The sequence below is a fragment of the Amphiura filiformis genome, chromosome 5 (genome assembly GCF_039555335.1).
Source record: "Amphiura filiformis chromosome 5, Afil_fr2py, whole genome shotgun sequence".
Taxonomy (NCBI): Eukaryota; Metazoa; Echinodermata; class Ophiuroidea; order Amphilepidida; family Amphiuridae; genus Amphiura; species Amphiura filiformis.
In genome coordinates, this window is record NC_092632.1 from 8496917 (window position 1) to 8523250 (window position 26334).

At 35.1% G+C, this 26334-nt stretch overlaps 1 protein-coding gene across 1 annotated transcript in view; it reads left to right on the plus strand.

Annotated features, from left to right (window-relative positions):
* LOC140152563 (liprin-alpha-1-like) overlaps positions 1-26334 on the plus strand; it is a 322649-nt gene that overhangs the window by 253005 nt on the left and 43310 nt on the right. The window contains 6 exon segments of the mRNA XM_072174952.1: positions 5139-5360; positions 5916-6062; positions 7732-7866; positions 19848-19931; positions 21276-21407; positions 25687-25847. Of these exon segments, the coding sequence (XP_072031053.1) occupies positions 5139-5360; positions 5916-6062; positions 7732-7866; positions 19848-19931; positions 21276-21407; positions 25687-25847 (881 nt within the window).

The following is a 26334-nucleotide window of genomic DNA, read 5'->3' on the forward strand; positions in this document are numbered from 1 at the left end:
AGAGTCTCTTGGCCTGAATCAAAATGCCTCCAATTTGGTCCATATGTTTTCTGGTTTGTATTTGTTAGGTAACAAATACTAGTGACACTCATGTTGCCTATATTGCAAGCTGTGAATACTGATATTTTGGGTTCAAAGATTCTCACCTTTATATAGAAAAACAGCTTGACATTCAATGCACCACTGATACCTCAGATGTGCCATCGCTACCTGTCTTACTCATATTTATGTGAAATACATAGCATGGAGAGAATCTATAATTTGTATAAAGCAATGAATTTACGGTCAAATCACTAATTGTATGAGAAGTAATAATATGATAGTATAAGACAGAGGCAACCATGCTTACCCACTGAACATGCATGTGATAAAGAGAGTACAGGCTTTAATGTCCATCTATAAATGCTGTACTGCTGGCTGTCTATGTTTTAACATCCGTGTGGTGCTCAAAAAGGCTTAAAAAGACATGGGGGGCTAAGAGTGATTTTCCTCCGAATTTCACAAAATAGACCTGCAAAAAATATTTGTCAATAGTAAAAAAAGTACACACATGGATTACTTTTGGTAGAATCTGTTCAGATAGCTCTTGTTCTCAACAAAAAAGTATTTTTAGGTCTGGTATAGACAGGAATTTTTTGTATAACAATATTTACATTGTTTCTAAAGATTTAGCATATTGCAGTAGTTATGATGCATTATGAAATAAATTCAAAAAGCATGTTTCATTGTGAACTCATTCAATCATTCAAGCTTGAGGTTCTTAAAATACTGATTCAAACATATAAAATAGGGTCCTAGTTTAATTAATTTATGTGAATTCCATCACATATTTTCTTACATCAAACACTTTTAAAACGTGGAAAAGGTCAGTGTTACTTGTAGAACACTCTAAGGAATATTCACATGCCTTAATAGAAAAAAATCTTTGTTTTTTGAAAGTCTAATTGATCGGAAGCAGGAGTATATTACATATTACTTTCAATCAATTAGTGATAAACACAGGGATTTAATCATCTTTTTATAGCGTGCGTCAATACTCTTCAAACACTTGTTTTCACCAGCAGTTAAATTTCATGAGTAGTAGCTGTTTGAAAATTGTTATCAATTATTAAAGTTGGTTTTCTATCCTTCTAAGCAAAATACATCCATACACCAAAAGTAAATGCCAAAATAATTGTGTGTAATTCTATCATACTTGTTTTTCTTTGTGCACTGTGATCTATTGAAATGACACATTTTATCAATGTTGATAGGTATGATTATATAATGTTGATAGGTATGATTATATATGTCATAAACATCCTATTCATAAGAAGATGCTGTCTATGTTCTTAGTGATGCAAGCAAAACATATGCGGCAAGAACAGAAACATTTTTGCATTTCCCTCCCAATATAGATTGCTTGTTAAGAAGTAGAAACAAACAAAACATGTACAGGTGTATTTATGTGTGTAAATGCATCATTTCAAAGCCTAGGAAACACACTACACTGACATCAGTTCACTTATGTGAATGACAGAACATTTCAACGGCAACAAAAATCAATTAATCTCCGGGTGAAAATCTGGAATTGACTATGTGGTAGTCAAGTTCATAGGAGGTTCAGGGACGATTATCATCGGATGGGTGAATTAATTCCAACTGGCTGCGTATCAACTCAGCCAATCTTATTTGCTTGATAATGCTAGAGTTGAAAACATTAGTTGTTATGTCATCTCATGTATTTTTATTTGTTCCTTCACTCTTGTTCTTACTAATGCAATTCTTTTGTGTAGTGTTCTAACTCAACCCTACAGAATCATGAGATGATGGATTTCAATCAAAGTACTCACTTGTCATGGACACATTTAAAGCTAGGCTTGTTGACATCACCAACTATATGAAAAGTGCAAAAGTATTTCATTTTGAAATAATGATTGAGACGAAATCAGTTAACATTAGATCAAATTGACCAAAGCTGATTCTGGCTGTGATGGGATATCTTGATATTAGGCTGATTGGGTCTCCTGATGGGCAGCACCCCTACATTTGTGTTAAATGTTGTATACCTAGGGTATGACTAGAACATTTCAGATTGTACTTGTCAGCATCAGCTCATTGTTCATACCATTACTATCAGTTATCCATGTCTTAAAATCAGAATATGGATAACATGAAATATAGCACACCCAAAAAACAATAGCATCTTAAAAGAAACTGCACTGCTCTGTGAATGTGATACTTGCTTCACATTTTCAATGTACTTAGACATAGCGAGCAATGAACAAATCATAATTGATTTAACCACAAGATTTCATATTCCATGGTATACATTCTGCTGGTTGGTTTGACATCACACCTTATAAACACAAACTTGATTATTGCGATACTGTTAGGTTGAAACGGATCCAGATTGGTAATTATACATCACTGATTGGTTCAGCTAACCCGATTTCAAGTGTATCGCTAGCAAGTAATCTCATTGTGACAGTGTGATGCTGATCAAAATGCATACAACCGAGTAATAGGTTACTGAGGGTTTGACCAACATTGCTTTTCAATCTACGCAAAATTGTAATGAAATTATTCATGGGTTGCAGAAAATAATCCTGAGCACGATTTAGCATGTAGCCATGCGGTATGTATGATCACAGTTGGTTATGCTCAATCATACTTGAGATTACGGTTAACGGTTACACATAGTGCTGTCAAAATGTTATTGTGATTTTAAGAACAGGTAAACAGCAAGTTAAATATGGGTGAGTTAGGTAAAAGTTAATTACCCCCCCCCCTGTCTGAAGTGATTTGACATCTCATTGTGATTTATATAAATATAATTAATGCCTGTTCCTTAATTATCTCCCCTGAGGAATTTCTTTAACTTGCTATCTGTAAGTAGTGTCCCTTTTCTGTACCTTTTTAGGTGAAATAGGGCAATCAAAACTGGGCATCAAGTTTCAAAAGTACCAATATTTATATTAGAGTTTCTGTTTCTCTATTATGATGCATGGGAGATATCCTAGTTGACTTTCACAACATAATAATGCACCCCTCTCAGAAATTGGTGTGCTACAAAAAAGTGGGTAATGGTGAATCCAACGGACGAGGACACAAAACACATCAATAAATGATACAAGAGGATACCTTGAATATGAACAACTGCAAAGAAATACTAAGTATGTCAAATATGGCAAGTCAAAAAAATATCAAAGACAAGCCCTGTAAAATATAAAGGACTAATAATGTATTAACATTCAAACATTAACACAAAATTAATATTTAAAATAAAAAATGACAAATTTGTACTTCCTCGTAATTGGAAAAAGTACTCTTTTAAACACAACACCAATTTTTGCCCACGCAATACATTATATTGTTTACTATAAGCTTCTACAAATATGTCATTGAATTTAAAGTTGTGTGATATTTGTTGATGTATTTCTTTTGTTGAATTATGCATATAAATTGTTTTATAAGTGTGTGCCGTAATCCTACAGTGACACAGCATTCTTAAATGACATACTCGTCAAATCTTTGACACATAACATTAAAATTGGTGCAAAAATGGAATATAGTTTAAAATTTGTAATTGGCCATGTGACTGACAAGTATTGATTCTGTTTTCATTAGCTCTCATTTGGAAAGTTTCACTTATCGACATACCTTTGCATGTAGGATTTTCATTGCACTTTAGCAATCTTTCAAACTGTCAGATAAAAACCAACATTGAATGAAAATTGGTGGTAACAAGACCAATCAGTGTCTGGAGGGGTTGGTGCAAGATGGTCCTATCTGTAATAGCTGCCCTATAGACAATTTGACCATTTCTGCATTCTATAGTGTACACATCTGAGAATATGACACCTGGCAGCTATTGCAGATGGGGCCACCTTGATTAAATTCAAGGTGAAATTGGGGGAACACAATTAATTTCCAGGAAATATGGAGGGAATGTGGGGGCAAAAATTGTTATTAGTGTCTGAAATTTTTGATCTGAAACATTGTGACAAATTTCTCCAGTGTGTATCATTCTTGTTTTTCACAGAAAAGTAAGTGGAATCATTGAGAAAATGATTACAAGAGCTTTGTCTGTGATGTGAATGTTTGTTTCAAAAAAAGCCACAAGTTACAAAATTTATTCTCCAACCAATGTGGCAATTTGAATGCATAGTTGTACTCATTTGATTTCAATATAGCAGAATGTTTGTAAATGAATCAAGATATACAATTTGTAAATTGTAAGTTTAAACAAATTTGCAGAATGTAAAGGTATACATCTGTGGGGACTTGGTTAAAAGCACTACGATAATAGGGGAAAATTGTATGTATATTAAATATAATCCAGCGCTGATTATACTATGACGCCTACTCACATCCTGGGGGTAGTTGACCTCCCAGGATTTGGTGACACTAAAAATGGATAGTTTTTAATAACACTCAGGTGTGTATACATCCACTGGCCATGAGGAAGGATTGCGTTGTTTCTATCTTGAGATGTTTTGTGCTTGATAAAGTGAGATTGCAGAAGGGAGATTGGGATGATTTGTTGACATTGCTGCGATAAGCAGCATTGATTGATTTGAAAAATAACAAATGCATTTTGAGCAGATGAACAATTTTGCATTTTAGTTGTTTTATCTTATAAGCTTCTGTAAAGTATGACAAATTAGCAAATGTATTTTTAGTAAATCTATTTTAGTTGTGTTATCTTTTACGATTTGACAGAAAATAGAGATTAAGATGGGGGATATATCTATTTTTGATCACACGTTAATGAAGGCAAACTGCTATATATTGATGTCATTTATCATGTGGCCACCTGTTCACATCATGGTTAATGATGAGCAGATGTAATGTTAGGCAGGAAAGATACTGAAATAATGGGAGAGAAACTGATGGATCTCAGATGGTGAAAATAGACACTAGTGTATAAAGTAACATTTCTTATACATACAATGTAGAATGTCTGTTTTGTGAAATTTTTAAAATGGTTTTAATCAGCTTTTGCATTTGAACTCTTCAAATGTCTCTAACCACTTATTTCTAATGCTTCTACTTATATAGCATATGACTAAGATTGTATACTCCTTCACCTCAGTTCATTCCTTGCTTGTTTTGAAATTAACAACATTTCATCATTTTCTTTCTCTTTTGAACAGAGGCTATCCAATGGATCCATTGATCCTGATGATGATGTCAACAGAGTCATTGAACTCCAAGACATGTTGGAGAAACAGAACAAGGAAATTGGTGTATCTAAAGACAAGATGATGCAGCTGAGTCTAAGGATTGCAGAGCTGGAAGAGGGTCTGTCCATGTCACAAAAGGAGCTGATCAAGTCACAGGAGAGTGCAACCAAATTCCAACGAGATCTCAAAGAGGTAATGGTCCCAATATGTAGGCTACTTTTTGTGGGTTAGAAATCTGTGTATATGAATGACATAACTACAATCATAGCAACATTTTCAATCATAGCAACATTTTGGAAATATTGCTTTTATGTCATGTATAGTATGATAGCCAACACATTGGATTCATTTATTCTGTAAACAGTTTCAAATAATAGGAGTTTGACAAACAGAACATCAAAGCTACAAAAATTGTAATAGAAATAAGTATTTTGATCATTTAATGAAACACCAATGTGAATAAATTGGTTAAGGCAAGTTGGATAGCAGGAGCCATATTTGTCCAGTTTGACTAAAGAACTGATGTGTGCTCCTTAAAGGCTTAATATTAATACATTAATCTACCATTCCTGTTCTCTGTTAGCTTTATTTGTCTCAATATTTGATTACCAACACCACTAGGCTATGCTCCCCTCTGACCCACCTTAACCCCAGATCAAATAACTTCACAGATCAATATAATAATTTGTAACAATTTTAACAATTACCAGTTTCTGATTAAGCATGTTGTTGCTGGTTGTGTTTCAGTCCCACCATCAAAAAGAGGACATGGAGGAGAGGATAGTGACTCTAGAGAAGCGCTACCTGAGTGCCCAGAGAGAATCTACCTCATTGCATGACCTAAATGATAAATTGGAATCCGAATTAGCCAATAAGGAAGCCATATGTAGACAGGTAAGAACTTCAACCCTGGTTGTGATGGTTCAACTAGATACAGGTTGAATAGGGTACTGTGCTTGTAGATGTAGAAACCAGAATATTACTAGGTGGTTTATAGGTTAATACTGTTCCAGGCAATTATGTGATAAATGTATCAGCGTGACATTACCTATCAGACATTTCTGTAGTATGCACCTGTTTTGCACAGACAATGCTCCATCAACCGAAGCATATATAAATTGGCTTGTATTAATATTCAGTTTTGATCATCAATTTGGTGGTAAGGTATGAAAGCAAGCGATAAATATGTTTTGTGCCATTAGTATGAAAAGACCCGTTCATCATTGCAGTGCTGTTAGTTCAGCTTCAAAGTGTTTTTGATCTGAACCATAACATCTCTCTTGTATGGAAGTTGTATTGGAATAATCATTTTTATTCGTCAGGAACGTTTGTTTCATTACTATCAGAATTTATGTCTGGAATTCCAATAATACTTGTCACATCAAAACTCTGAGATGTATCAATTCTATAAATGCCAAATTATTCACACTTTAACTCAGGCATTGGTAGTTGCTATTGCAGGTCTACCACGTACCTTGACTAACACTTTGTTTTCACTTTTAACCAATAATGTTATATTTGGTTATCAAACTAAATCCAGAGCTGTATATATATTTAGAGTGCCACTCAGAAATTGACAGCCCAAATTTTAAGTCTAATAATCAAGAAATATCACAAATTTAAGTCCTAATTAATCAAGAGACCTTGGGCGAAATAGAAGCTTTAGAAATTACCAGTCATCTAGCCCTAGAGGGCAGTGTTTATATACAACTTGTGCTGCCTGAAATGTCACAGTACTTATGATATCAATATTGCTCATGTTGGATTTATACCATATTAATTTTGATGGCTTGCAGGTTTCAGGTTGATGCTGAAAGATACGGTTAAATCTAGACACAAAATTACATGAGTCAAAAAAACGACCACAATATTCGCAGAGATGAGGATTAAGCATATCTTAAAATGCAACATTACATTTCTTGAGGGAAGGTATCATCAGAGACATCCAAATCAAGTACCAAGAAATAGACTTGGTGAAATGTTCAGAAAATGTTTAAAAGAAGTGAAAGTCAAAACAAAATATTTTAAAAAGAATCATGCCTGGATGACTCTTGAAAACTGTATGCTAGGGTGTGAATACTATGCACATTGCCTAATGGAAGACTGTAGTTACATTTCTTTGCCCGACTTATCGTAACATAGCAGTATTATATCAGATTACAATTATCTCAGAATGTGAAATTTTAATTAAATTTAAGGATGTTAATTTAATAAAGGTGTATGGTGTTTTCAAAATGAAAATTCCAAGCTGTAAATCCTATTTCCCCAATGTATTATTTTCCCCCTCTTTCAATAATATGCCACTGCTGTACACACACAGGCAGCTTTTAAAGGACTACAAGAACATATTTTAAAATATTGTTAGATATCCTGACCTTTTTAGAAGTTGGTATATGAAACAATTAAAATGCTGAAAGCCACAACTGTAAATAGAAGAATATATAAAGAAGTGTACATATGTTTCTTATACCTGTTTGTTTTTGGAAATACTAATAGTTAAGCCAATATTATACTCTTTAATGAGTTTAACTTGATTTAATTTTGTCATATTTGCTTACCACAGACGGAAGATAAAATTAGGCAAATCCAAGAGAAATTAGAATTATCGGAACAGAAATTGTCACAGTCTCTGAGAAAAGCAGAGGCTTTGCCAACAGTGGAGGCTGAGCTGGCTGAAAGAATGGCTGCCCTGTCACAGGTAAGTGTGTGTTCTTACAAGAGGTACATTGTGGGGGATTTAAGTTCAGATCTACATTTTGGGTTTTTTTTGCATTGTGAGTGTATGCTCACAATGGAAAATAAAATACTGTATATCCTCGAATAGTCACCCTTTCAACTAAACACCCCCCACCATTTTTTCAACCAAGATATTTCAAAAATGCTGTTATTTCCATGCTATCTTGTGTAGTAAGCTTACCAAGGTGCACATTTAATCGCTAAATGGCATTGGTAGTTGGCAAAAGTCTGATTGTAAACCAGGAAGTGAACTGAAAGTCTTAGTTCCTAAGTTCATAGTTTGTCATTTTAGCTTGAGTTTTAAGCTTACCTAACGATTTTAACGGGAATTATCATTATAAAAATGGCCTATAATAAATACCCCCCTTGGAAAATGCAATGCCCCCGTGGGTGACTATTTGAGGATATACAGTAAATGTGTTTAAAGACATCTAAAGGGGGCATAGACGGTATAGTCTCGGCATGTTTCGTGTTATCGTGTATGGTGTACATGTAAAAAGTCTGGGGGTCAGATTTATCCCCACAATTACCATCTCTACGCATTTTTACTGCCTTTTTATTAACATGTCCATCCCACAGTGTTATACAAAAGATCACCACAATGTAGCTGTTTCAGCAGTTTGGGGATGTGTGTAGGTGGAGTGAGTGTGTGCTTACATGTATGTATGATGTGGGTGTTAGGATGCGTCTAATCACCCGTAACCATGGAAATTAAATTAAAAACAAGGAAAATATGACACAACATCCAATGGCGAAGTAACACAAAACATATAAACAGAGCTGGTCTCTACTATATTGAGAGCAGGTCTCTTATTTTATCCCTTGAGAAAGGTTGTCGGTTTTTAACTTTGTTTATATGTTTTGTGTTACTCCGCCATTGTTGTGTCATATTTTCCCTGTTTTTAATTTTATCCATTGCTAGTGTGACACTGTTGTATCCTTTTGGATCCATCCTTTGGTTCCCCGCTGGTCAGTTGGAACAGATTTTCCCTGTTTTTATACATGGCAATTTAGCCTATGCAATGGAGTGCCCTGTTTCACAGTGACTTGTGTTCACCACCACCCAACTGACCAAATGTGGTAAAGTGGTACCTTTATTGGACACAGTTCATTATGTTCAATTTGAATTTTGCCCATTAAAATCAAAATGAATGTGTATGGTGAGCCATCTTGTCATCAACATGCATGCATGGATGCGCAATCATACATCGGTTTACTCTTTGGCAACTTGCAAGAAGGCTGTTATAAAAAGTGTCATGAGGAATACACCTTAAGGTTAAGGTTAAGATGTAGGTTACTGGTCAAATTTTTTGATCAGACCAGACCTGTGGTCAATCTAAGCTTTTAATGTAGTCCAAAGGTGTAGGAAACACGATTGTAGGAGAGTAAACAGGTTAGTTCAATAATTGAACTATGATGCTTTCATGCACAGTCATGAGTGTTTGAGCTACATTGGGTTCACCAAGCTTCATAGAATCTCTGAACAAGAAATTTACTGCACTGTGTTTGAATCAAGTCCAGGGATCTGATTATGGATACACCAGAGAGATCTAAAGACAGATTGCGGTTTTACTCTATAATCCCTGGTGATGCTTACATGGCTTTTGTTTGGACTGTTGTGACCATTTTCAAAAGACGCGTAGGTTTAGTGTGCATCCGGTCATTAAAAAAAGATACCTTTGTGGAAAATGTTTACATTTTGGATCCTATAAAACATCAACCCAAAAGCTGCAAAAATACTCCATTATCATACCTTGCATTCAAAAGATGTCTCAGAAAACAGCATTCTCCTGCTAGTTTGTTACTCCAGTTTTATCATCACTTCATCTTAATCAATGTCACACACATAAAAGCTAGGGGAGATGGAGTCATCTTATAAAATAGGGATGTCTCCACTACTTGATCAAGTAATAGCCTACTGTCTGTAATGTTAAGATTACATCCTCCAATATTTATGCGCATCTCTTTTATGTTTATAAATACCAACCCGTCTAAATATCCACTTGTCATTTTGCACTAAGCAGACGACAAAAACCATCCCTTCCGTGGCGTATTTCAAGTGGCAATTTATCAACTCCCATCTAGCTCCATCAACATGTTAGATTGTAAACTTGGTTATCTTAATTCAGTTGGCAGAGGAGTAGTGTGCTGCGAGTGCTACTTTGGTGTCTCGCTGGGGTTTGCGGATTATGTATGGTTATTGCAGGAAGGATCATAGCCGGATATGTAATATGTTGTGTGTGACAACCAAAATAGGGGAATATCCGTTCTTTTTGTTACTTTGTAATGTATCCCACAAATAAAATTCACCAGAAGTGATTTAGAGATGTCCTTTTGGCAAATTGATCCTTTGGTTCAGTAAATGAATTTGATCACTAATGCTACGTACATCCTGAGATGTATGTGCCTGCAAGTTAGTATTCGAATGCTATTTTAACCACATATTTAGTCAAGTTTTATTAATGGGTTAAAGAAAGATTCACAGTTGATGTTGATGACAAAAATTTCAAGTCCAATGATGAGCGACTGAAGGCTAGATTGTTTGCCCACCTGACCCTCAACCCTACCCCAAGCATAATATGTATCATAAAAGTAGATTTTATACATTTTATATGGAATTCCTAATACTCATATCAATACAGGGAAAACAGATTACATACAAAATCTTGCCCTGAAATGCAAATCTGCACTTGGGAATCGTTGTGACAATCTTGCAATAAAGAAGTTTGAATGTGTTGTTTTTGGAAATTCATGGTTTGTTGTAGGTAGATTGAAGAAAATAGAAGTATAGATGAGATTTGAGTCAAATGTGGGGGCGTGATGATTGTTTGCTTCATTGTTACATGGCATTTAGATGCCCTTCAGAAATCCTTTGTAACATGCTTCACAAATGGCAAATGTAGAGGTTCTGCACATGCACAAAAAAAGAAATGATAATATCAAAGCGTATCTGGAAAACCTCTGGGTCAATACTAGCCATGTTTGTTCTTGAACATTTAGATTTTAAAATCAATTTGTGGAAGAAATTGAGTTCATTGGATGCTTTATTATGAGTTGAAAGAGAGAGATAAAAGGAGCGAGAGAGAAGGAGAGGACTAGAGATAGAAGAGGGAGAGTGGACTGAACTTTGGTTCACCTCAAGTTCAGTAGTTACGTAGGTGCGTATTTCGCTAGTTGAAGTATCAAATCGCAAGTTAATCGTGTAGAGTGTACACACGCATGCATACAAGGCTAAAGACAACCTAACATTTTAACTGCAAATGCTAGCTCCAAAGAGACTTTGATAATAGTATCTGATTAATGCAGATAATCGTTTGAAATCTTGCCATTTAAACATTTAAGTCAGACACAATATCCCAAAGAGCATGTTTAGATTGCGTGGGACTTGTTTCAATTGTGTACTGTAGCAGGTATGTAGGTGTAGCATGTACGGTGGGTTCACATGAGGCGATATCATTGCAGATGATAACCTGTCTGAGTTGGTTGAAGAAATCGGAGAAGGTCACCAAGATATGGCAAGGTGAAGTGTCTTTTGATAGTCAAGGAGGGTTGTTGTAACCTGTATAAGTACTCATGGAGGGTTGTTGTAAGCAGGATAATTCACGCAGTCAATAACTGCTTGGCTGATATCAGCACATTGATCAGGATTATCTAGATTGATGTTATTTTTAAGCTTTTATGATAAGATATTGATATAGATGTTGACATGCTAGTAGTCTTTAACCTTTAAATACATGTCTAAATTTACCACAGAAACGTGTCTTTCTACAATTTCAATAGATATCATCATCTCAACAGTCAATTTTGGAGTTAATTCTGTTAACTTGCCAAATCTTATTGACACTAGTATAAGTGACAAATCAAACCTGTGAAAGAAATTCATACTTGGAATAAATTGATACAATTAAGATTCATACAATGTATACAAATATAAACCTGTTAATATCTTGAAATTGGAGATATATTTGACAGCAGTATTGTGTTGTATTTCCTGTTATTTTGCAAGTTTGATCCTAAAACCAAAATTACCATTGGCAATATCCAAGTATATCAATCTTGCAATAATAGACCAAAACAGTTAACATTTCTCCTACACATTTTTATGCCTCCACCGCGAGGCATACTGTTTTTGCAATGTCCGAGCTTCCGAGCTTCCGTGCTTCCGTCCGTCTGTCCGTCCGGATGCTGTATCTCGGGCATGGATGGGCGGATCAACTTCAAATTTTCAGGATAGGTGGGTCATGGTCAAAAACTCTGGCTACTTTTTTTTGGGTGGGGTTCAAGGTCATATACTGAGGTCAAAGGTCATTTGAGGTCAAATTACTAAAACCTGTCGTATGGGCATGAAACTTGGTGGGTACAGTCAACATTTAGAGTCAATTTTTTAGAAGATCATTTTAGGGTCACCCGGGTCACCCAGGGGTCATCTAAGGTCAAATTAATAAAATTGGTCGTATGGGCATGAAACTTGGTGGGTGCAGTCAACATTTAGAGCCAAATTTTTGGAAGGTCATTTCAGGGTCATCCGGGGTCACTCAGGGGTCATCTAAGGTCAAATTACTAAATATTGTCTTATGGGCATGAAACTTGGTGGGTACAGTCAACATTTAGAGTCAATTTTTTGGAAGGTCATTTTGGGGTCATCTGGGGTCACCCAGGGGTCATCTAAGGTCAAATTGGTCGTATGGGCATGAAACTTGGTGGGTACAGTCAACATTTAGAGCCAAATTTTTGGCATGTCATTTTGGAATCATCCGGGGTCACCCAGGGGTCATCTGAGGTCAAATTACTAAAAATGGATTTGTACACATTTCATTTAAATCGCCCCATGGTGGAGGCATCCCATTCGACGCCTTGTGTCGAAAACCGCGACGTTTCTAGTTTGAGTTTGCAGTTAGTATTCAAATGAAGTCCTAGTGGAAACAAGTCTGTAAGAAAAGAATAAAAAGCAAGAAAATAGAGTAGAACTAAGTTTGTTATGTAGGCCGTAGCAGTGATGTTCATGTATGGAAATGAATGTAATAAAATTCTTTTGAAACATGGCGTTTACCTTTATTGGTAAGAGCATTATATGGCACAATAGAGACAGAAAGATGGCAAGCAGCGCTTAATGTCTCCACATTTTGATTCAATTCTATTCAAAAAGGGCATGGTGTACTACATACATATATTATTTAACCTGTCATGGTCTAGTTACTCTACAAGTTTTGTCAACTGCATACGTCAGATGATCAATTTTGCAAATCGGGAGCTCACATGACCATATTTTGAAGATGTTCATGTTAATAATGCAGTAACCATCATGTTGTTTGATAGATTGCAGTGCTTTTCATGCTGTTAGAACAGTTTTTTTGTATTTTGAGCTCGCCACCTTTTGCATTGCATATCAAAATTGTTACATTTTTAAGCCTGGCAAGCTTCAAATTAGCATATCATTGTAACTAATTGCCCTAACACATACAAATTATGTGACACAAATATGCAATTTAAAAATGTGTAGGGGTTAGTGTGAAGTTGCCCGAACTGAAAATGTTAGCTAAAAATGTACTCTTTCATATTTTTTACTTTGTATAAGTCCAATAATTTACTCATGTTTCAGACCTTTAGATCTACCGATTGGAAGACTTCATCCATAATGCACCAATCTTGCAACACTCTCATCTCCAGAGTGTTCCGATCAAAAGATGAAACATGAAACATGTTTATCAGTCCTGATGAACTTAATCAAAAAGTGAAAACTGTTTGAACTTTGAAAATAATATGGGCAATTTTGTGGAAGTAAAATGGAGCATTTTTGGATTGGTTCAAACTTAATAGAATAATTGTACAAAATGGCATGTTATCACCAATCCTTTCTTTTGTAGTGACACATTTATGTACCTTGTTTAAGAGCAAACATTAGGCTGTAAAACCTGCAGAATGACGCAAGGCACAAGCACACCAGATGTACTAAACTTACCACATGATTGAAGCAAGCTCCTAAACCAAATTATCGCTGGCACGTGCCAGTGCTTAACCTAATTTATATCATTTGGTGCACTGAAAACACACTGATAATCTATCAGTACGCAAATCATCACAAACTGTGTCCAACTTCATTTGTAAAGCATTCACTAAGTTTGATGGAAAAAGAAAGACAGGTAGAGAGAAAATCAGAAAAGAATGCTGCTTTTCACTTCCTCATGATCATTGAACCAAGATTTGCTTGTGTATTCAAGTTGTGTGCTTTATATGAAACTTCAGATCTACTTAAACTGAAGGGATTGGCAAGTGTTTGTTTGCTACGACAAGAATATTTAAAAGTCTTACTTTGTAATGTGATTTTTGTATGCTCATTGCATTACACTTGTGTGCTATACACCTACCTGTATTGAACTGTTGTCCAAGGAGACAACTGGATGCATGGCTTGCTAGCAGAATCACTAGGCAAAAACTTGTCTTTTCACAAAATTGAGAATATTGCTTGGTCGTTGACCAGTCATCGCTCAACTTGCACACAAGGACCAGAGTGCAAATTTGGATATTCTAGTTGGAATCCATACACCCCCTATGAAAGACATGACATTAATCTTCCACACAGGGAGTGTGAATTTCAAAGGGTGTTACCTGAGTGGGTGATTCCGTTTGAAGGATACACCCCCTATGTGGGAGATTAAATCCATGTCTTCCTTAGGGGGTGTATGGATTTCAACTGGAATAGCCCAATGGCTCAAATTAGCCAACTCACTTAGCTTGCAAAGTTTGATCAGATTCAAATACCGCTTTTTATACAAAAGGTGATGACCATTATCGGGGTTAAACAGTGCATACAAACCAAAATGTGTCCAATTATAAAAACTTTCCTCAGGCATGCTTTCTGGAGAGAATCCATGTAAAAGATCTCTTTTGAGAGTGATAGCCATGATCCATTTTTACAGATCTACCTATTAGCTGCAACTTCAAGGAATCCCTAGGCTTAACATGATCAATAATTCATAGTCACATATAACACACTCACAGATCACCAGGGTTATCTATGTATATATTTGACACTTCAGCACAGTGATCCAGACTCACTTTCCCTAACAATGTTTATCCAGTTACCATGCTCTCCTGAATTTCACATGCCCTACCAGACTTTATCGTCGAGTAGTTACCAGACGCAGGGCCTCAGCTATAGGAATAGGCATGCTAACGGGTAGGTAGAGTTTAAAGGGGTAGTTATCAATGAATGAAGTACTCAGTTAAACACCATTAATAACCAAGTTTGCTCTGAAGTCGGTGGGAAGGTGAGCAATTTGAATCCAAGTTTCTCACCTGTTCAAGTCATACATGTAAAATTCATTATACCAGGAAGTATCGCAGTGACAAAAATACAAGCCATCACCCTAAGTGTTGTCTTTTGGCATTCTATTCAAAGCCTACTGCAGAGAGATGCCATGAAATTATTGAAAACTTGAACCACCTGATGAAATCTTTCTACAAGAAGTTATAAAAGCCTGGTTGGAATCATTCATTACTTTATTTTTTCTAAAAATGATAGCTTGTGCATGCCTACCCTTTATGATTAGATTATTCTTCTGCCTTTAAGACAACTTTTTCAATCTGGCCCTGAATCCAGTGAGACCCAAGCTCTTTCATTGGATGACAAAGCTTTTGGTGAGGGATTGATGCGGAGCAGTATGTAGTGGATTTTAATTATCTGCATCGGCATTCCTTTACTTATAATACATTATGATATATTATGTAGAATAGGATAATAATAATGTGATAATATGTGTTTCAAGGAATAACATGCATATTACATTATAGGTACTGCTATTTATAAGTTTGATTCCGTTATTAATATGGATGAAGTAAAGCTGATTGAGTTGGGTTGGTCGGTTTGAGAGTGAGATGTGTGTCTCTGGGGAGCATCCATCTTGGTATTTGACATCCGTGTGCATAATTCAGTGCCATGACGCAATTGTGGAGACACACATGTAATACAGTTTGGTTTGGTTTGATCTAAAGCCATCAGTTTGAAATGAGATGAAAGTAAGAGATAGCTCAGGGAAATAATGTTGTGGGCAGTGGTGTGCTGTAATGTCGTCAGAATCTTGATAAATCTGAAGGACAGAGTCAAGCCAAAGTTAGCCAAAAATTCAGTATCTTGGCAAATCAAAGGAACAAATGAAGTCCAAAGTTTGCAGACAAAACAAAAAACCCATACTAATCAAAACAATAATACATGTCTTTATAACACCTGCCCCCAATTGATTATAACTTGTGTCTCTGGTGATAATTCTGTTATCACACCATTGGTGTATTTCATTTTGGGGGATTCAAATATTTTTACCCAATTTCTCCAGTAACATGAGGTAATTAATTTCAACCAAAGATATTCAGCAGTGCTTGGAAAAGTTTGTCAGACAAAAAAGTTTTGCAATTTCTTTGAATATTGGAAAGCGTGGGATATGAAATACCTGTTAATGTTACCCTAATCCCTGTTAATAGGTCTGGGGAGAGATGAAATCTTACATTATTCATGTTCTGTGCTCTGCAAAGTTCATTAGACTTTCCTTAGATTGATTTTGTTATTTGCGTTGAATTTCATTCCTTGATGAGCATAGCAGACCCTCATTGAACAAACAAGATCAGATGTAAGATTTCTTGTTACGCTCTATTTGCCAATACCAGCGCATGCCTATGATCATAGAGCATGCATGCCAATAATCAGGTTTTTCACCAAATCAAACAGAATTTCTCATCTGTGTCCTACTACTTGTATCCATATCCGTTTCGGTATTTCCTTTCTTATCAAAGCTTATTTTGGAATTAAACATGGTTGAAAGGGAACTTATACAGAAGAAAATTCTAATTACTATTGGAGATTTTAGCTGTAATTATGTTAAGAATACCAGCAACTGTTAAATCCATTTTTACTAAGATGGTAATTGCTCCGGCTAAGCGTAAACAGAGTAACCTAGTTTAGTAAACTAGTTAGCCGTAGACATGCCATATCTACTTAGGTTTGCATCATTAGATTTATTTCTCAAAACTCTTTGATTTGAAATAGGAACGGTACATTTATGACTATTTAAAATGGGACAAGGCCATGTTTACCATCGTCACACCCTTGTCTTCTATGTGACAGTGCACTATTTGATGCTATAACTCTTTATTTGAATGGTAGCGATAAATTAAAATGAATTACTTTGATTAAGATAGTTATGGGATTGAACCGATAGAGCTGAATAGTAGATAACATAAGCATGAACCACAATTGGATCTCATAAAGGCATGGCTCATTTGTAACATTAATGCCATTCCCATTTATCCATTCCTGGTTAGTTATTCTCATCAAATTGAAGCAAAATAGAATTCTGTTTTTGTTCTCAACTGCTAAAACCATAGTCTATTTGGCTTCCTTGAAGTAGTGACATCATTGCATGCTGCATTTGGTGCAGTATGAAATTGGTCTATTCCAGTCAGTTGAAATCCATAATATGGAAGACATTGCCTTAATCTTCTACATAGGGAATGTAGATTGCAAATAAAGTCACCCGATTATGTAAATTGTCAATACCATTAGCCCCTGTGCATAAATGTAATGTTGCAATAGTCAGTAAACAGTCTCAAAACCTGTGTCTTTATTTATTTTTCATTATATAAAAAGATATTGCATAAAGAGAATAATGCTCTGAAGGGACTGATGTCAAGTTTAATACTCCTGTTTTGCTACAATTTGGCTTAAGTAGTCCTGTAGTTACCAGGGTGAAGGATACTTGACCGATGGGGATTCAAACAAGAAAATAAGATTATGGCGGTAGCCACTAGCATGCACAAGTTTTAATAAAATGAAGTGCAATTTACAAAATTGATAAATATGAAGAGTAAATGTCAGTGCAAGGACGATATCAAATGTAGGGATTAGATCTGTTCTCTCTTGCCTTTCTACTATTCATTTTTCTTACTCTTTCTGTTTATATTTTTCTTCTCTTGCTCTTTCTTTCCATTGCTCACTACTTTTTCCTTTGCTCATCACTCTTTTTAATTTCATTTGTTTTGTATCTACATGTATCCATTTATTTTATTTATACTTGTTTGTTAGCTCTGTATTTTCACTTTAAATAAATAATACAGCTACCTTTAGTTAATCTACTCCAGAATTTCTAATAAACCTATGCTTTACGTTGCAACTTAAGTACATCAAGGTTATGACATGGTCTTAACCAAAAACAAGCCATGAGTTGAAGGGTGTAATTCATTCAGTGCTTGGACAAAATTACAAATGGCTCTGGATGACATCATAATCCACATCTTATTGCTTAATATTTGATTCCTTTGAAAATTTCTTAATAATCATGATAATTGTATCCCTCATCATTAGCCATGCATAGTTAAACCCTGATCCAATTGAAGTCACTATACTACCTTGCCCCATATTCTCCATGTTACAATCTGATAATGCGATCAATGCATAATAAATAAGGCGTTTTTGCCCCGTGCAATTTCTTACTCTCCATTCTTCAAGGAACTATTCACAATTCATGCCCTGTAAGTAAGTTGTAATGAATGGAAGATTGTTAAGGTGGCGTTGATCACATGGTTTGAAAACCTCTTAATTACAGTTTAATTCACGGTTAACCTACAAAGTGCTACTTTGTATCAAATTGTTGTCTGCCACAGAATATTGCAAGATCTTGTTTTGGAATTCTGCTGATTTAGAAGGTCTTTGAAATAAGGTTCAACTTATACAGCAAATTTATTTATAATGTAGTTCAGATCACTTTTCATAAGCTACTACAACCTATTGTGCTGTGAATTAAATCATAAAACCTGCAAGATGTAATTTCCATTTTTGCCTATATCACAATCATGTTACTTTAGGAGGAGATGATGAAAGATAGAACCTTGACAAATTCATTGCACCAGACTGGTAATTATCACCTTAAATAAATTCTAAAAAAGGTCATTTCAGGTTTGCTTTAATGTTCATGATATTGCCAAGTTTAGTACATGAACAAAAATATTTCTTTTGCATATTTAGAGTTGAACGTAGTATAGTAATGTACAGAAGTAAACTCCTTGTGTGAAAGACTGGCTGGAATAATATTTGGGTTGTGTTTCAAAATTTGAATAGTTTATGGATGCGTGAATGACTATAGTAGGTGCCCTGTATTGCATATGTTTAAACTCCTGAAGGTTATTATTTTCATGATTCAAGCATTACATTTATTATAGCTAACAATATTTGAATGTTATGTTTAAAAACACCTAGTGACTTATGTGACTAGAGTATAAGTTGGATCAATATTTTGTGTGTGTGTGTTTAGTCTGGCTCTTCTAAATGCCATGGTTTAGAACAGGGGGCTATAAATGCAACTTTTAATCTCACCTGGGATCCGAGTTGATTGTCAAGAAGCCCTTGCTGTGATTAGATTTTAATGATTGCCTGGATTGATTTCGATTTCCCATGGGACTTTCCCCTATTTTCTTATCTTTGCAATTGTATCAGCGAGTAATCCGGAATTGTAGGTGTTTGACTAACTGTTGGAATTATAGTTTTGTTGCCATCTCTTTTGGATTGTGCTTTTATTCAAAGCCCTTCAGGTGCTTTTTGGAATACCTGTAAGAGGGCTGTACAGATGAAAGTAGGTGTGTGGGGGAGAGTGGATGTTGCAGGTGTGGTGGATGTGTGTGTATGGGAGGATACAGGTTGCAAGTGGGGGGGGGGTGTATATTGGTAGATGAGTGATAAAGAGTATCATATCTAGATGATGTGTTCTGTATACCGTGAAAATTGCATTTTCATCATTCAATAGAATCTCAAGCTATTGTAAAATAAAAACAGGTGTATAAATAAACAAATATTTTTGATTTCATGAAAATTAGCAGTTGTAATGTAGTCTTACCAAACCTAATACTTTCATATATAACTAGTTTGTTGATTCTTACTTGTTTTACTTTTTGTATAAACAGGCAGAGGAAAGGCAGGGAAGTGCTGAGGGGAAATTGAAAGAACTAAGAAGTGAATTAGAAGAATGTAAACAAGAATTGGACAGAGTAAGTATTTGTAAAATTGCAATATCAACAGTTGATATGATTGTCATAAATATTTTATTGCTGGCAGTATTAAATAGCATCAGTAGGTAGCATTACCGATAGTAAAAATTATTACTCTTACTATCAGCTGTAGATAGCATTTGTAATGATTATTTGCTATCAGCAGTAGATAGCATTTGTAATGATTATTTGCTATCAGCAGTAGATTGCATTTGTAATGATTATTTGCTATCAGCAGTAGATAGCATTTCTAATGATTATTTGCTATCAGCAGTAGATAGCATTTGTAATGATTATTTTCCATCAGCAGTAGATAGTATTTGTAATAATTATTTGTTATCAGCAGTACATAGCATTTGTAATGATTATTTGTTATCAGCAGTAGATAGCATTTGTAAATATTGTTTGCTATCAGTAGGAGATAGCGTTTGTAATGATTATTTGCTATCAGCAGTAGATAGCATTTCTAATGATTATTTGCTATCAGCAGTAGATAGCATTTCTAATGATTATTTGCTATCAGCAGTAGATAGTATTTGTAATAATTATTTTCCATCAGCAGTAGATAGTATTTGTAATAATTATTTGTTATCAGCAGTACATAGCATTTGTAATGATTATTTGTTATCAGCAGTAGATAGTATTTCTAGTAATCTATTACTGTCAGCAGTAGATAACATTTGTTTCTCATAAGGATATCACTTCATCTTCATATGAAGATCTTATATGTGTGTAAGAATGTTTGGATACCTGTATAGTAGTTGTACACTTTGTAGCACATATTTAGCAACTTATGACTTATTATGTTTGCTTTCTTGCATCTAAGGATTTTTCAAAGAAAAGCAAATCAGTGCTATTGTCAAAAAGAATAAGCTGACCTGAAGTAAATTGTATGAGGATGGAGTTAAGTGACAGCAGGGATGACATTACAATCTTATCTTCAAATGTCAATCTTGACTCTGAACAGATACTGTTAGTATTATAAAGATACTGATTACAAAATATGATCTGCCATTTATGTAATATCTGAAGTAAATTAACAATGAAGAAATATATGAGCTTGCATAGAGTGAAGCTCATCAACAGTTTGAAAGGCATAAATATTGTTCATTTGAAAGTACTTTAGCATAGGCAATATCATTTATGGATTAATTTCAAGTTAGTGTGGGTGTCGGTGAATACTCAGATGAAGTAGTAGGTGCCGATCACTTCACAGATGCTTTAGAAATCATTCAAGGACATTAAATAACCAACTCGAGTACTCCACCCACTTCTTTAATTATTAAGTGTCACTTAAGACCTTTAAACATTGTTTAATAACATCGCATTTTTTTTTTATTGCAGGCAAGAGAAAGAGAAAGAATGAACGAAGAACACAACAAAAGGTTATCAAGTACGGTGGATAAATTATTATCAGAATCTAATGAGAGATTACAGCTTCATCTCAAAGAAAGAATGGCAGCTCTTGATGACAAGGTATGATTACCTCAACTCTGCTAGTTTGAGTGGGCTAAAAGTTGACCCCTGCACTTCAAAAATAAATCTTGCCAGTTCACTTTACTATTCAGATCATGCATAGGAATGGGACTTAAAATATTCTAACAGTTCTTCCTTAATGGGAATGTGATATTGTTACATTGTTTTGGGCCATTTTAAGCTTTGTCCATTCTTTTGTAGATCTTCCAGCTTGCTCCCAATAATATTTGTGTAATTTGGAGAAGAAATAGAAGCACTTTTACAGGTGGAAAATGATTCCTTAACAACAGTGTTTATTATTTTGGGCTTACTTTGTACTTCAGACAGTATCCCAACTGAAGCAATGTTTCAGAAATAGAGTGTCACACTTAATGAGCTTTTTAATTTAAAATTAACTCGCCTGTAGAAGTAAAACCAAATTTATCAGTTATAGGCTTTAAGTACTGAATTTGTCCTAATTAGCACCCCTCCCTTAAGAAGCACTCATTCCATCCAAAAGTGGCATATTCATAGCATAAAGTTTGGAAGATTTACTTCTAATTACAAACTAATTTCATGTGATTAGGAACACATCCAGTAATGAATCCAATTGTATGGATATTTCTCCACTGCCTATTAAGTCTTAGAATGGAGCTGAAAATTAAATTCTTCACACTCTTTAGCTAGAAGTTCATGTAAAACATTCCCAAAAATCCTTCTGGATTATGCATTTGCCGCAATTAGAATTGAGATAGCAGTTTACATCTTCCAAAGGGAGGGTGTGGGATTTGAAATATAAAATAGCCCAAATCAGCCTAATTCAGGTGTAGTGTGGCATGTAATACCCAAAAGATATGCATTCTTGCCTCACAGAACAATGTATCGTATTCGCCAGTGCAAATTTATTAGTGACTTGACCGAGTAATAATGTGCATTATTACATTAAATGACGGATTAACCTTTGCCTAAGTTGATTAGAACACCCCCAATTTTGTACAAAGCAGACAGATTTGCATCATAAGTAGACAACCTCATTCCCAATTGCATGGTTCATTTATGTGAATGCTTTAAAGTAGGTTTTGATGACATTGGTACCACATGGATGGATTGCCTCATGTAAATTGGATCTGTAATAGACAATCTCATTCTTGAATACAAAGTTCATTTATAATTAATTGATTGTCATAATTTTTGCACTGAAGCTACCAGTGATCAAATAATCAGTAGCTTACATCATTATACTTAATGTTCACTACCAAACATGTAGTGGTAAAATCTAATTTGTTTTGTTAGAAATGTTTGCCACATCTGAACAAAAAGCTATTTCTCTCAGCCTGTAGGACAGAAAGCCTATATAAATTCTTAGTCCCAGGATTTCTGGAGAAAAAACTATTCAAGGATGTCTGGGTATGTTAAATTCTTGAAATGTTTGTCATTAGGCTAATAAAAATCCAAGTTTGTTTCCTGTAGCAAAATGGAAATATGTATATTTTACTCAACAAACGTAATGAATCTGTTCAACAAACTAAATTATCTTTTCTTGGCTATTTTAGGAATAAGTTTGAATTGCAGCCCAAAAGCAGACTCCCACTGGAGTCTCTGAGTAAGACCAAACTTGACACTTAAGAAGATGACATTTTGTTTGGAATTATACATCCTTTCAAATATTATTTTTTCCTCAACTTGTTGACAGTGTTTGGACAAATTTCCTGTGGGGAGGGAGGGAGCAACATGTATTTGACATTGCCTTCCTGTACACTTTCATTCTCAGGCTAAATGCTAGCCAATTTTGCTGTAAATCCCCATAGGTATGTTGACATTGACTCTATAGCACTCCCATCAAGGCAAAAATATATAAAAATACCATGACTATAAAGAAAACAGGATGTGAGGAGGAAAATGAACTGTAAGATGTGGTCTCCTTGGAGAAATCAGTTTCATGTGAATGGTAGGGAAGAATGACATGTAAATAATGCATCAATATGTCACCAAAATTGACTACAGCAGTGCTTTAACCATGTGTATATACAATGTCAAACAGTTTACGTAATATTTCCTCTCCCTAGTTGATATTTGCTTTGGTATTGAATTTTGTTGTAATAATCTTCAAATTCAATTAATTTTTGCCAAAATTTTCATCAAGATCTAAATCCGGAATCTCTGAACTAATAGTTCCCTATGGAATAGGTTTTCTTGTAGATTATATTCATGGTTGTGAACATATCTTAGTGCTCTAAGTTTTAAGCTTCTGGTAAAAATTAAATGTTTTGAAAACAAGCATTTGAACTGGCTCTCAACATCATGGAAGAAAATAGGCATAATTGACAGATGTAGATGTCTATTTGTTTTTTATCACAATTGAAGTACATTGTATTGTAAGTGTACAAAGCAGAAGTATATGAATACAAGTAAAAAGAACAAAAGGGTACAAGATGCAAAGAAAATTAATTCAAGAAAATACAAACCATGACATTTTGATGCAAAAAGACTGAGTAACATATATTGTTTTAAGGCCTAACAATTTGGGGGTATGAACAAATCACCCTGATGCACCTTGTGGCACATGTTTGCTACGTTCAAAGGTGGCCTCATAATATACTGGATGTGGTTCTTTGGCATGAGCTGTGATAACCTTGTGCTAGATATTAGCTTGTTGCACCAATCCAGATGTTTCAGCATTGACAAACTTGCACTTGGGATATCTGCCTGCCTGCCTCTCCTTGTACCTGTCCATACTGCATGCTCCCTATGGGCCAAGTCATATCAGATAAAACATCACAAGAAATCACTAGGGGTTGGTTGATGAGTTCACAGTGCAAGATTGTGTGCAGAGGGAGAAAGGAGACATTTATCATATGAAAGGAAGGGGTGGGTAAAAGTTGTGACTTGGGACAAAGCTGCCTTAGCATGAAGTAAACTTAAAAGATAACAGTAAGATTTTATGTTAGCTATACAAGGGAAAGTGGAGGCCTACATCCCAGATTGACAATGTTTCTTTGTGGTAGTAGTGTAGCTCTGAGTTGCTTTGTGGTCAGAAAAGAGTTTGTTGGAGGAAGCTTGTTACTTTTACAAATCATATTTCATAGAATGCCACCTGTAGTTTGAAACAAAACAAAGAGCAGTACAAAACACACAAGCCTTTGTTCTCCAGCTAAACCAGTTGGTTCAGAGTTGGGTAGATGAACCGTGAGAGTATTCCGTCCTTCAGAGAGATATTAAGTTGTCTGATATCGATATTCAAATATACAGTGGCGCTTTAACAGGTCCACATGTAATAAGGTACTTAACAAATCAAATGAATGAATGTACTTTCACTTCTCTGTTTAAATTTGTGCTCAATAATATTGGAGAAGTGCCAGTGAAACCTAAGATCATTCTCATGTAACTTTGCGATGTAAAAGAACTTGGTGCAAAATGGGCCAAATGTCCATGAAAAGGTGGCATATAATCTGAAAGCAGCTACTAGCAGGCCATGTCTAGTTGTGCATTTAAACATGTGTTACCCTGTGGGGAAATAAACTATTGGCAGTAAAAGTCCAAATGTCATGGTGAAATATCAGGCTAAAATTAAACAAAATCTAAATACTAACCTTTGAAGGAGGAGAAATAAATTGAACATTACATGAACATTATTGAGTATAACAGCCACTGGCAGGTTGCGTCAACCTTGCTGGGGCTCCATGGATAAAAAGAATGTACATTGTCAAGAGCCATGAATTAGGTTGGAGTGGATATGTATTATCAAAATTAACATTGTTTATTTATAAACTGATATATTTAATACCAAGGATACAGCAATATCAGATTATGTTGAAAATATTGCAAAACATGATCAACTGAAATAGTCTTGCCATTATTGTAAAAATAATTTTATTTCATTTGTTTAAAATATGCTCACTACCTTTTGCAAACAGGGAAAATAGAAAATAGTTTTCCACTATTCATATTCTTTTAAAATACTTTGAAAATGGGTGAGAAATATATTTAATTATCTTCGACTTATCACATTGAAGATTGAGTCTCAAGAAACTCACAGGAAAAGCAGGTGAAATTTGATATTTGAACAATTCTGATATGAAACCTGTGATTGCAAGCACCAGGCCAGTAAACAAGTCTATGCATATACCGCAATAATTAAGTTGCACTCTGTTCAAAGAGTTTCTTATAATAAAGCACAGAGGAGTGAATGGGCAGCCACACACCAAGGTGTTGTGAATATATCCACTGTACCATCCTGGCCATAATGATAGCCATCTTGTGGTTACTAACTCTTTCATTGTTTGTGTCATTATTGTTGTAGAATGCTTTGACACAAGAACTCGAAAAGACAAAGAAGCTGTTAGAAGAACTAAATGTTGAGAAGCATCGTATCCAAGAAGAGTTACTTCGTCTCAAGTTGGAACTAAAGATGGTTAAAGAACAAGCAGCCAACCAACAAGCTGCAGCAAGAATAGAAATTGGGTAAGTCACATGAAAATGGCAAGAATTTACAACATTTAAGTGTTTTTCTTAATGGTCTTGCCAGAGTTGTAGATACGGTGGGGCCACCAATGCTGGACACCAACACTCAATCCAACTCATTGAATGAGTGTCCATTGGTAAAATCTTGCTAAAAAATATAAAGTTTGCCTGCCACATGGTTTACTCAAAATCTGCTACCATTGTAGGTGATTTGTTGCTACAACCCTGGGGCTTGCCATGTAAATTTGATTAATGTACATGTTCCAAGAACATGACCTTTATGTTTTTATAATAATAGGATGCGCTTAATCATCACCTTTTTATAGTTTTGACATCAAATGCATTATTCAAATCCAAACTTTGAATGACACTTGTGTAGTTGACACTATACAGGAGATTTATACAATTGAATACCTGAGTGGAAGAAGGGCCCAACTCCAATTTTTTACAAAACGAGGTAGACCCAGCATTTTATTGCCAGCAGATT